Source organism: Ranitomeya imitator, chromosome 3 (assembly GCF_032444005.1).
Source record: "Ranitomeya imitator isolate aRanImi1 chromosome 3, aRanImi1.pri, whole genome shotgun sequence".
Classification (NCBI taxonomy): domain Eukaryota; kingdom Metazoa; phylum Chordata; class Amphibia; order Anura; family Dendrobatidae; genus Ranitomeya; species Ranitomeya imitator.
Genome location: NC_091284.1, coordinates 10,124,923 through 10,139,283, shown reverse-complemented (window position 1 = coordinate 10,139,283; position 14,361 = coordinate 10,124,923). Strand labels below are relative to the sequence as shown.

General features: G+C 46.2%; 1 protein-coding gene across 1 annotated transcript in view; it reads right to left on the bottom strand.

The window, feature by feature from the left end:
• LOC138672468 (3 beta-hydroxysteroid dehydrogenase/Delta 5-->4-isomerase-like) overlaps nt 1–13,773 on the bottom strand; it is an 83,436-nt gene extending 69,663 nt beyond the window's left edge. Inside the window, exon 1 of the mRNA XM_069760457.1 lies at nt 13,592–13,773. Coding sequence (XP_069616558.1) covers nt 13,592–13,751 — 160 coding nt within the window. The 5' untranslated portion in view covers nt 13,752–13,773. The remainder of the gene's footprint in view (nt 1–13,591) is intronic.
• Between the last annotated feature and the right edge of the window lie 588 nt (nt 13,774–14,361).

The window sequence follows — 14,361 nt, the reverse complement described above, 5'->3', positions numbered from 1 at the left end:
CAACCCCTCTTATAACGCTCCAGTACTGATATAACCCCCAGACATTACACCATATGTGACTGATATTAGCCCCTCTTATAACGCTCCAGTACTGATATAACCTCCAGACATTACACCATATGTGACTGATATCAGCCCCTCTTATAACGCTCCAGTACTGATATAACCCCCAGACATTACATCATATGTGACTGATATCAGCCCCTCTTATAACGCTCCAGTACTGATATAACCCCCAGACATTACACCATATGTGACTGATATCAGCCCCTCTTATAACGCTCCAGTACTGATATAACCCCCAGACATTACATCATATGTGACTGATATCAGCCCCTCTTATAACGCTCCAGTACTGATATAACCTCCAGACATTACACCATATGTGACTGATATCAGCCCCTCTTATAACGCTCCAGTACTGTTATAACCTCCAGACATTACACCATATGTGACTGATATCAGCCCCTCTTATAACGCTCCAGTACCAATATAACCTCCAGACATTACACCATATGTGACTGATATCAGCCCCTCTTATAACGCTCCAGCACTGATATAACCTCCAGACATTACACCATATGTGACTGATATCAGCCCCTCTTATTACGCTCCAGTACTGATATAACCCCCAGACATTACACCATATGTGACTGATATCAGCCCCTCTTATAACGCTCCAGTACTGATATAACCCCCAGACATTACACCATATGTGACTGATATCAGCCCCTCTTATAACGCTCCAGTACTGATATAACCCCCAGACATTACACCATATGTGACTGATATCAGCCCCTCTTATAACGCTCCAGTACTGATATAACCCCCAGACATTACATCATATGTGACTGATATCAGCCCCTCTTATAACGCTCCAGTACTGATATAACCCCCAGACATTACACCATATGTGACTGATATCAGCCCCTCTTATAACGCTCCAGTACTGATATAACCCCCAGACATTACATCATATGTGACTGATATCAGCCCCTCTTATAACGCTCCAGTACTGATATAACCTCCAGACATTACACCATATGTGACTGATATCAGCCCCTCTTATAACGCTCCAGTACTGTTATAACCTCCAGACATTACACCATATGTGACTGATATCAGCCCCTCTTATAACGCTCCAGTACCAATATAACCTCCAGACATTACACCATATGTGACTGATATCAGCCCCTCTTATAACGCTCCAGCACTGATATAACCTCCAGACATTACACCATATGTGACTGATATCAGCCCCTCTTATTACGCTCCAGTACTGATATAACCTCCAGATATTACACCATATGTGACTGATATCAGCCCCTCTTATAACGCTCCAGCACTGATATAACCTCCAGACATTACACCATATGTGACTGATATCAGCCCCTCTTATAACGCTCCAGCACTGATATAACCTCCAGACATTACACCATATGTGACTGATATCAGCCCCTCTTATAACGCCCCAGTACTGATATAACCCCCAGACATTACACCATATGTGACTGATATCAGCCCCTCTTATAACACTCCAGTACCGATATAACCCCCAGACATTACACCATATGTGACTGATATCAGCCCCTCTTATAACGCTCCAGTACTGATATAACCCCCAGACATTACATCATATGTGACTGATATCAGCCCCTCTTATAACGCTCCAGTACTGTTATAACCTCCAGACATTACACCATATGTGACTGATATCAGCCCCTCTTATAACGCCCCAGTACTGATATAACCCCCAGACATTACACCATATGTGACTGATATCAGCCCCTCTTATAACGCTCCAGTACCGATATAACCTCCAGACATTACACCATATGTGACTGATATCAGCCCCTCTTATAACGCCCCAGTACTGATATAACCCCCAGACATTACACCATATGTGACTGATATCAGCCCCTCTTATAACGCTCCAGTACTGTTATAACCTCCAGACATTACACCATATGTGACTGATATCAGCCCCTCTTATAACACTCCAGTACCGATATAACCTCCAGACATTACACCATATGTGACTGATATCAGCTCTCTTATAACGCCCCAGTACCGATATAACCTCCAGACATTACACCATATGTGACTGATATCAGCCCCTCTTATAACGCACCAGTACCGATATAACCTCCAGACATTACACCATATGTGACTGATATCAGCCCCTCTTATAACGCCCCAGTACTGATATAACCCCCAGACATTACACCATATGTGACTGATATCAGCCCCTCTTATAATGCTCCAGTACTGATATAACCCCAGACATTACACCATATGTGACTGATATCAGCCCCTCTTATAACGCTCCAGTACTGATATAACCCCCACACATTACACCATATGTGACTGATATCAGCCCCTCTTATAACGCTCCAGTACTGATATAACCCCCAGACATTACACCATATGTGACTGATATCAGCCCCTCTTATAACACTCCAGTACCGATATAACCTCCAGACATTACACCATATGTGACTGATATCAGCCCTCTTATAACGCCCCAGTACTGATATAACCCCCAGACATTACACCATATGTGACTGATATCAGCTCCTCTTATAACGCTCCAGTACTGATATAACCCCCAGACATTACACCATATGTGACTGATATCAGCCCCTCTTATAACGCTCCAGTACTGATATAACCTCCAGACATTACACCATATGTGACTGATATCAGCCCCTCTTATAACGCCCCAGTACTGATATAACCCCCAGACATTACACCATATGTGACTGATATCAGCCCCTCTTATAACGCTCCAGTACCGATATAACCTCCAGACATTACACCATATGTGACTGATATCAGCCCCTCTTATAACGCCCCAGTACTGATATAACCCCCAGACATTACACCATATGTGACTGATATCAGCCCCTCTTATAACGCTCCAGTACTGTTATAACCTCCAGACATTACACCATATGTGACTGATATCAGCCCCTCTTATAACACTCCAGTACCGATATAACCTCCAGACATTACACCATATGTGACTGATATCAGCCCTCTTATAACGCCCCAGTACTGATATAACCCCCAGACATTACACCATATGTGACTGATATCAGCCCTCTTATAACGCTCCAGTACTGATATAACCCCCAGACATTACACCATATGTGACTGATATCAGCCCCTCTTATAACGCTCCAGTACTGATATAACCTCCAGACATTACACCATATGTGACTGATATCAGCCCCTCTTATAACGCCCCAGTACTGATATAACCCCCAGACATTACACCATATGTGACTGATATCAGCCCCTCTTATAACACTCCAGTACCGATATAACCTCCAGACATTACACCATATGTGACTGATATCAGCCCTCTTATAACGCCCCAGTACTGATATAACCCCCAGACATTACACCATATGTGACTGATATCAGCCCCTCTTATAACACTCCAGTACCGATGTAACCCCCAGACATTACACCATATGTGACTGATATCAGCCCCTCTTATAACGCTCCAGTACTGATATAACCCCCAGACATTACATCATATGTGACTGATATCAGCCCCTCTTATAACGCTCCAGTACTGATATAACCCCCAGACATTACACCATATGTGACTGATATCAGCCCCTCTTATAACGCTCCAGTACTGTTATAACCTCCAGACATTACACCATATGTGACTGATATCAGCCCCTCTTATAACGCCCCAGTACTGATATAACCCCCAGACATTACACCATATGTGACTGATATCAGCCCCTCTTATAACGCTCCAGTACTGATATAACCCCCAGACATTACACCATATGTGACTGATATCAGCCCCTCTTATAACGCTCCAGTACCGATATAACCTCCAGACATTACACCATATGTGACTGATATCAGCCCCTCTTATAACGCTCCAGTACTGATGTAACCTCCAGACATTACACCATATGTGACTGATATCAGCCCCTCTTATAACGCTCCAGTACTGATATAACCCCAGACATTATACCATATGTGACTGATATCAGCCCCTCTTATAACGCCCCAGTACTGATATAACCCCCAGACATTACACCATATGTGACTGATATCAGCCTCTTATAACGCTCCAGCACTGATATAACCTCCAGACATTACACCATATGTGACTGATATCAGCCCCTCTTATAACACTCCAGTACTGATATAACCTCCAGACATTACACCATATGTGACTGATATCAGCCCTCTTATAACGCCCCAGTACCGATATAACCTCCAGACATTACACCATATGTGACTGATATCAGCCCTCTTATAACGCCCCAGTACTGATATAACCCCCAGACATTACACCGTATGTGACTGATATCAGCCCCTCTTATAACGCTCCAGTACCGATATAACCTCCAGACATTACACCATATGTGACTGATATCAGCCCCTCTTATAACGCCCCAGTACTGATATAACCCCCAGACATTACACCATATGTGACTGATATCAGCCCCTCTTATAACGCTCCAGTACTGATATAACCCCCAGACATTACACCATATGTGACTGATATCAGCCCCTCTTATAACACTCCAGTACCGATATAACCTCCAGACATTACACCATATGTGACTGATATCAGCCCTCTTATAACGCTCCAGTACTGATATAACCCCCAGACATTACACCATATGTGACTGATATCAGCCCCTCTTATAACACTCCAGTACCGATATAACCTCCAGACATTACACCATATGTGACTGATATCAGCCCTCTTATAACACTCCAGTACCGATATAACCTCCAGACATTACACCATATGTGACTGATATCAGCCCCTCTTATAACACTCCAGTACCGATATAACCTCCAGACATTACACCATATGTGACTGATATCAGCCCCTCTTATAACGCTCCAGTACTGATATAACCTCCAGACATTACACCATATGTGACTGATATCAGCCCCTCTTATAACGCTCCAGTACTGATATAACCCCCAGACATTACACCATATGTGACTGATATCAGCTCCTCTTATAACGCTCCAGTACTGATATAACCTCCAGACATTACACCATATGTGACTGATATCAGCCCCTCTTATAACGCTCCAGTACTGATATAACCCCCAGACATTACACCATATGTGACTGATATCAGCCCCTCTTATAACGCTCCAGTACTGTTATAACCTCCAGACATTACACCATATGTGACTGATATCAGCCCCTCTTATAACGCTCCAGTACTGTTATAACCTCCAGACATTACACCATATGTGACTGATATCAGCTCCTCTTATAACGCTCCAGTACTGATATAACCTCCAGACATTACACCATATGTGACTGATATCAGCTCCTCTTATAACGCTCCAGTACTGATATAACCCCCAGACATTACACCATATGTGACTGATATCAGCCCCTCTTATAATGCTCCAGTACTGATATAACCCCCAGACATTACACCATATGTGACTGATATCAGCCCCTCTTATAACGCTCCAGTACTGATATAACCTCCAGACATTACACCATATGTGACTGATATCAGCCCCTCTTATAACGCTCCAGTACTGATATAACTCCAGACATTACACCATATGTGACTGATATCAGCCCCTCTTATAACGCCCCTTCTATAGTTCCGCCATGCAGCAAGTGATTATGTTGTTGATCTCTTTGCTCTCAGGATCTTTTGTTTGTAAACAATCTGCATTCTGTGAGTTGTTACAATGTATCGGGCGGTAATGCTCCCAGAGGATGAAGCTCACAGGAGGAGGTCAGCGCCCGGCGCTCAGGGTTCGATTTCTTTTTTTTTAATTTAAATAGATTTTTATTAACAATATAAAAAAAAGGAGAACAACAGAATGCCATTTACATTGCATTATATCAGATACACATTTTCTTACTTTAATAAACCCCAACATTACCCCAACTACCCCCCTCCCCCATAAGACAGCTCAGTCTCAATCTCCACCCCACCGAGGCATTATCTGCCTCTTGTAATTTATCCTCTTCCAGGTCTTAGGAAACACGACGCCTATACTCCTCAATCCAAATCAAGCCAAGGAGACCACATTTTATTAAAGAGTTCTATTTTCCCCCTTTTACTGTACACCCCCTTTTCCAATTTTAGACCATGTTGAACATATTGGAGAAATTCCCTTCTCACAGGTGGTTCCGCGTTTATCCAGTTTCGTGCTATTACTTTCCTGGCCATGTATAGTAGCCTAGCGATTGCAATCTTCCAAGTATTGTCAACTCCAATTTCTTCCACATATCCCAGCACGCATACTATCGGGTCTCTAAGAACTCTACACTTATACGCTGCTTCAACTCGGCTCAAAACCACCACCCAAAAGGCAGCCAGTCTCGGACACGTCCACATCATGTGATATATTCCTGCCTTCTCACTCGCATACCTCGGGCACTCAGAATTGGCACGCAATCCCGCTTTGTATAACACTTCCGGAGATTTATATACCCTATGCAGAATGTATAGCTGCGAGATCCTATATGGTTCACTCAAGGATAGTCGCGGAACCCACTCCATCACCGATTCCCAGGTTTCATTCTCCATCGGTCCCACTTCTCTCTCCCACTTAGCTCTCGCCTTTATAGGGAAATCTAGCAGAAATGTGTGCATAAGGTCCTTATACAGAGTGGAAATAACTCCCCTTGTAGTACCCTCACCACACACATACTCCAACACTATATCATCTTGAACCCTGATATCAGCCTTCTTATTCTGAGCTCTAAAGGCATGTCTCATCTGCGCATACTGATATACCCCTGTGGATCGCAGCCCAAATTCTTCCTGCAATTGGGAAAAGGACTTCAATGCTTGCTGCTGGATTATCTGGTGAACAAAGCAAATTCCCTTATTCTGCCATTCCATCAATCCTCCCAGGGCCTCAAATTCCTTTAAATTGTTGTTAGACCATATCGGTGTGAATTTAGTCAGCCCTTTAACCCCACGAATCTGCCTTAATCTATTCCATAATTTACGAATCAGGAACAGGGTTGGGTATATTTTCCCCAGCGCGCCCAATGAGCCATCCTCCAAACACCTGGCCATCGGTCGTCGGTCCGTCACCTCTTCCAATAGCTGTTGTACTGCACTGGATGACGCCCCTCGCGCCCAGCCCTTCAAATGCTGGCTCTGGGCCGCAAGGAAGTATATTTCCGGGTTGGGCAAAGCCAAACCACCATCTTCCTTGGGTCGTTGAAGCGTCTCCAAGCTAATACGTGGATATTGTCTACCCCATATCAAACTTCTAAAGAGGGCATTAATCTGCCTGAACTTCCCCCGCGGGATCCAAATTGGTGCGTTATGCAGAACATAAAGAATTTTGGGCATAAGGACCATTTTAATAAGGTTTACCCTACCGACGACCGATAGATGTAGCATATTCCAGGCGTCTACCTTTGCCTTGAGTACCCCCATAACAGGAGTCAAATTTCTTTGCAGAAACTCCGCCACCGGCACCGAAATCCATATTCCAAGATATTTAAATTGGGAAACCACCTTCAGCCTCTCATCCCCAACATCCTCACTCACATTCTCTCCTACGTCATCCACTCTAAAAAGAACCGTCTTATCCCAATTAATTGTTAGTCCCGACACAGCACCAAATCTCTCAACAATTTCAACGGCCCCTCTTAGTGAATCGTCTGGATCCGCCAGGAACAGCAAAACATCATCCGCATATAACGCTATTTTTTCCTCTACTTTGCCATACCTAAACCCAGGGACCCCATCCGCCTGCCGAATCTTAGCAGCAAGAGGTTCTACAGCCAACGCGAACAGGAGGGGTGAAAGCGGGCATCCCTGCCTAGTCCCCCTAGCCAGCCCTATAGGACGAGATAGCTCCCCATTTACTCTAATTCTGGCGGATGGTAATGAATACAACAGCTGTATCCAGGCCACAAACTGCGGGCCAAACCCCATACATTCCAGCACCTGCCAGAGGTACCCCCATTCGACGCTGTCAAACGCCTTGTGTGCATCTAGCGATACAATCACTCTTCGACCACAGTTATCAGACTCTACCTGCAAATTTACATATAACCTCCTCAAATTGATCGCCGTTGATCTATCCGGCATAAAGCCAGATTGGTCCGAATGCACCAGACTCGCAATAACACTAGAGAGGCGGAGAGCCAACACCTTGGCCAGAAGCTTGACATCAATTGTTAGTAAAGAAATTGGGCGGTACGACTCCGGTTTCCCCAAGTCCTTATCCTCCTTTGGAATGACCACTATTATGGCCTCTCTCATAGAGGCTGGCAAGCGCCCACAAGACCTAGCTTCCTCCAATACCATTTTTAATCTAGGAATCAACACTTCTGCCAACCCTTTATAGATCTCAGCGGGTAGCCCATCGACCCCAGGCGCCTTCCCATTAGCCATAGACATCAATACCCGACTCAATTCCTCCTCAGTGATAGGGGCCTCAAGGCTCTCCCTATCTGCCTCATTCAGTCTCGGCAGATCCAGACCTTCCAAGAAAGTCAGTGTGTCCTCGACCGATTCACCAACCCGAGAGGAATACAAATCTGCATAGAAGTCTGCGAAGGCTCTCAAGATTTCAGGCGTTTCCGTTATTTTACCTCCACTAGCAGAGTCCAAAGAGTGTATATATGAAGAACCTCTCTGAGCAGCAGCCACTACCGACAGCATATGTCCCACTGTTTCTCCCTCCTGATAGAACAATACCCTTTGGAAATCCTGCTTCCTCTCGGCTTTGCCTAGCAGAATTTTTTCCAAATGATTTTGTGCGTTTTTCATTCTTCTCTCTGCCTCAGGGGTTCCCAGTGTGGCCATCCCATCCTCTGCTTCCTTCAACTCCTCAACTGCCGCTTTTTCTACCTCTCTCGTCCTCCGCTTACACCTACTAATGTCCCTAAACAGTAGTCCCCTCAGGTACGCCTTCATTGCATCCCAAATTGTAAGAGCATCAGTACTTCCATCATTTAGGAGAAAGAATTCCGCTACCTCCCGTCCTATACTTTCCAACTCAATACTCTGTAACCAATTAGGATGAATCTTCCATTCTCTCCCACTTAGCGAGCGAGACCCCTCCAATCTAACCTCTACTTCAATTGGACTATGGTCCGACAAGGCCCTTGGCAGATATCTCACCTTCCCAACCAGTGTGTCTAAGATCCTGTTACCCAGAGCCATATCAATCCTAGAGAGCGTGGCATGCGCCGGTGAATAACATGAGTACCCTCTCTCCCCAACATGTCTAACCCTCCACAGATCAATCAAACCTATCTCCTGTATATAGGTGCCAAATGTTGTTATGTGTCCCTCCGACCTATTCTGAGTATTTTTATTTTTATCCCAATATTCATCACAGATGTTATTTAGATCCCCGATAATTATTAACGGTGTCGGCCCCCATCTTTCCACTCGCTCCATTACTTCTCTAATTTTCCTGCTAGAGTAGGGAGGCGGAATATACATCGCTGCAACACACAACATCACTCCATACAGTATACACCGTAATAGTACATACTGTCCCTCCACGTCCACATATACCTTCACCTCCTCATACTGAACTCCCGCTGGAACACAAAACATCACTCCATACAGTATACACCGTATTAGTACGTACTGCCCATCCACATCCACACATACCTTCACCTCCTCATACTGAACTCCCGCTGGAACCAAGATTGAGACTCCTCTTGCGTACGTGGAGAAGGTAGAATGATATCCCCTCTGGATCCATCGTCTATTCAAAACATCCACTTTTTCCCTTACCAAATGCGTCTCCAGCAAGCAAATCATTGAGGCCCTTTGGTCTCTTGCATATTGCAAACACGCAGCACGTCTAGATTTCTCCCGTAGGCCTCTCACATTCCAGCACAAAATCTTAAAACGGGTCCCCATCACTTGGCTCATCTTCACTATAAGTATCATCAATTTTGAGCCCAAGCTGTCTAACTACCCTCCCCCCCCCCCTCCCAACTCCCCCTCCCACCCTTCCCCCCTCACATCTAACCATTCCACCTCTTTCCAAGAGTGGGGCATCATCGCCCATAGCGAACACTCCGTTTGGCATTACCTTCCCAACCCTCCTCCCACCACTGTACATAACAGGATTTCAGACATTTTGAAAAATAACGTTCTCAAAACATTTTAACTTAGAATTATTTGCACACACAAGAAGTCTGCATAAACTTAAAATATGTCGCAAACCCTTCCTCCCCCTTTCCCAGCAGCCATTACACCATCCCTTTAACTTTAACTGGATATAATCCAGCTCCCTTCTTCCCCCCCCATACCCCTTGGCTTGTCAATCACATGACTCTTTTCCAACTGACAGATAAGTAACCAAGATCAGACTCTTCCCACAGTTTCAGTCTCCTTTTCCTTTAAGCTTTTTAGCATTAATATCGATCCACTGGGTAGCGTCCTCCGGCTTCTGGAAAAAATGAATTTTATCAAACGCCACCACCCTCAGTCTTGCTGGGAACATCATGGAATACTGCACACCCAATTCCCTCAGCCGTCTCTTGATACCCGTGAACATCATCCGTTGTTTCTGCACCAGAGTAGAATAGTCTGGGTAGATAGCAATCTTTTGACCTTCAACTGTCAGATCCGTCATGTCTCTGGCCTTCCTCAGGATAATGTCTCTGTCTCTATAGTTTAGAATTTTGGCGAGCATGGTACGGGGATTCGCTCCAGGGACAGGTGGTTTCGGCGGGACCCTATGCGCTCTTTCTACCGCGAACACTTTTGTTAGCGCCATATCTCCAAATGTCTCTAACAGCCATTTTTCAATATATTCCGTTGGATTCCTCCCTTCAGCTTTTTCAGGGATGCCCACTATGCGAATATTGTTTCTTCTGGACCTGTTCTCAAGGTCCTCATTTTTCGCAGCCAATTCAGCTATTGCTTGAGTGAACTTTTTCTCTGCTTTTTGCAGCTGCACTATATGGTCTTCTGCAGTGCTCACTCTCTCCTCTACCTCCCCCACACGTTTGTCAATCTTCTGCATGGCTGCGTTTATCTGGGCTGTGTCTCCCTTAACCTCCTGTATCTGTAAGGTCAGAGACTGTTTACATGAAGAGACTAGCGCAAAAACGTCTCTTAGGGTAGGCTCAGCTTCTGGCGCCATTTCCTCGGGTCCCCCTTCTGCCACCGCCATTTTGCTCTCCTTTCTCCCCTGTTGTACCTCATGTTCTCCTGCTGGGCTCTCCTCCTCCTCCTCCTCCTCTTCGGTATCAGCTCCGGCTCCCTCCTCTGCGGCCTCCGCTCTCGCAAACTGCTGGAGCTTTGCCGCCACCTCCATGCGCTTTCTGCATGCGGCGTTCTCCTTGTCTGCCTTCTCCCTCGTGTCGGCGCCATCTTGGATTGCGCCTGCATCCCCGGCTCCCGCGTCCTTCTGCCGTCTCCTGGTCATGTTCGCCGGCTCCAGCACCACCGCTCAGCACCGCCGGACCCTCCAAGTCTCCCCGCAGCCGGTAAGCCCCCCGCAGGGACCAAACAGCAGCGGCTCTGCAGGATTTTACAATATACAGCGGCGGGAGCTCACAGCCGCACGTCCGCTCACATGAGCTCTCAGGCCACGCCCCCAGGGTTCGATTTCTTATTCACTAACTGTGATCGGAGATCTTGGGAATGTTGAGTAAAGCAGAAAGTTTGTTAGAAAGTTGCAGCACTTTTCTTTACCCAATGAGCGGCCACTAGTCTGTAGTGAAGGCTATTAGGCCTTGTGCACAGACATTTGTGTGGGGTCTTCCCCTTGGCAGCATTTATGACATATCCTCCCTGGACCGCTGTCCATCAGGCAGCGGGGGACTCTCCCCATAACATCAATAGACTTCTGCCACCACAGATGATCCTCATTTTAGGGCCCAGTGCATACGTGGCTGAGCAATATAGTACGTGACTGGGCAATATACTACGTGACTGGGCAATATACTACGTGACTGGGCAATATACTACGTGGCTGAGCAATATACTACGTGGCTGGGCAATATACTACGTGGCTGGGCTATATACTACGTGGCTGAGCAATATACTACGTGACTGGGCAATATACTACGTGACTGGGCAATATACTACGTGACTGGGCAATATACTACGTGACTGGGCAATATACTACGTGACTGGGCAATATACTACGTGGCTGGGCAATATACTACGTGACTGGGCAATATACTACGTGGCTGTGCTGTATACTACGTGGCTGGGCTATATACTACGTGGCTGAGCAATATACTACGTGACTGGGCAATATACTACGTGACTGGGCAATATACTATGTGACTGGGCAATATACTACGTGGCTGGGCAATATAGTACGTGGCTGGGCAATATACTACGTGACTGGGCAATATACTACGTGGCTGGGCAATATACTACGTGGCTGGGCAATATACTACGTGGCTGTGCAATATACTACGTGACTGGGCAATATACTACATCACTGGGCAATATACTACGTGACTGGGCAATATACTACGTGGCTGGGCAATATACTACGTGGCTGGGCAATATACTACGTGGCTGGGCAATATACTACGTGGCTGTGCAATATACTACGTGACTGGGCAATATACTACGTGACTGGGCAATATACTACGTGGCTGGGCAATATACTACGTGGCTGGGCAATATACTACGTGGCTGGGCAATATACTACGTGGCTGTGCAATATACTACGTGACTGGGCAATATACTACGTGACTGGGCAATATACTACGTGGCTGAGCAATATACTACGTGACTGGGCAATATACTACGTGGCTGGGCAATATACTATGTGGCTGGGCAATATACTACGTGGCTGGGCAATATACTACGTGGCTGGGCAATATACTACGTGGCTGGGCAATATACTACGTGACTGGGCAATATACTACGTGGCTGGGCAATATACTACGTGGCTGGGCAATATACTACGTGGCTGGGCAATATACTACGTGACTGGGCAATATACTACGTGACTGAGCAATATACTACGTGGCTGAGCAATATACTACGTGGCTGGGCAATATACTACGTGGCTGGGCAATATACTACGTGGCTGGGCAATATACTACGTGGCTGGGCAATATACTACGTGGCTGGGCAATATACTACGTGGCTGGGCAATATACTACGTGACTGGGCAATATACTACGTGGCTGTGCAATATACTACGTGGCTGGGCAATATACTACGTGACTGGGCAATATACTACGTGACTGAGCAATATACTACGTGGCTGGACAATATACTACGTGGCTGGGCAATATACTACATAGCTGGGCAATATACTACGTGGCTGAGCAATATACTACGTGACTGGGCAATATACTACGTGGCTGAGCAATATACTACGTGACTGGGCAATATACTACGTGACTGGGCAATATACTACGTGGCTGGGCAATATACTACGTGGCTGGGCAATATACTACATAGCTGGGCAATATAGTACGTGACTGGGCAATATACTACGTGGCTGGGCAATATACTACGTGGACATACATATTCTAGAATACCCGATGCGTTAGAATCGGGCCACCATCTAGTATGCTATAAATGTCTTGGATAGGAACACCCCTTTAAGAAGCAGCAGAGCGCCCCTTTATGAGACTTACGGTCACAGGTGTGGAGGAGCTGGACGCTCAGGGTCTTATCCATGGCCCGGAGTTCTCCCAGGTCGTCTTCTTCCTCCAGTAACATCTGCACAATCCGGTGCCCTACAAACCCACTGGCCCCAGTCACCAGGCAGGAGACCCCGGCCAGCGCCCCACTCATGGCGACTGCAGGGTTGGAGAAGAGTCACAGCACTGCAGGGGGGGCGCAGAGCTATATGCCTGTCTCCCCCGAAGGTCAGAATGTACGCTGCCCACAGAAGCCTTGACAGTGGGACGCCGCCTCCCCCGCAGTGCTATAGGGCCCCCGCTATATGGATCTGTGGTGCACCCACTAGTGCCATAAATATGGGACCCCCGAGAGCGAGATATGTGGAATCAGTATAGGCAGTATCCTATATGACAGCTGTGGTGGCGGTACATGACGTGGCCTGTGGGGGTCTGAGATTACCATATAGATGAGATACTCATGTGCACCTGTAATCTGATTCTGTCTGAATACCGCCAAACAATGGATCATAATGCTGCCATACAGTGCTACATCACACCGGCACCGAGCATTCCGTGCACACTATGACTGACAGCGTCCGAGGAACAGCATCATATACTGCTGGATGCACAAGGAATCCCACCAGAAAGTGCGAAAATGTCACTCACAGAGTCAGACTGGGGTACCAAGGGCCCACCAGTAACAATGACTTTGGGGGGCACTGTTCACCTGCATACCAATATTACACTACACTTGTTCACTAATTTACCTCCATCTCTATATA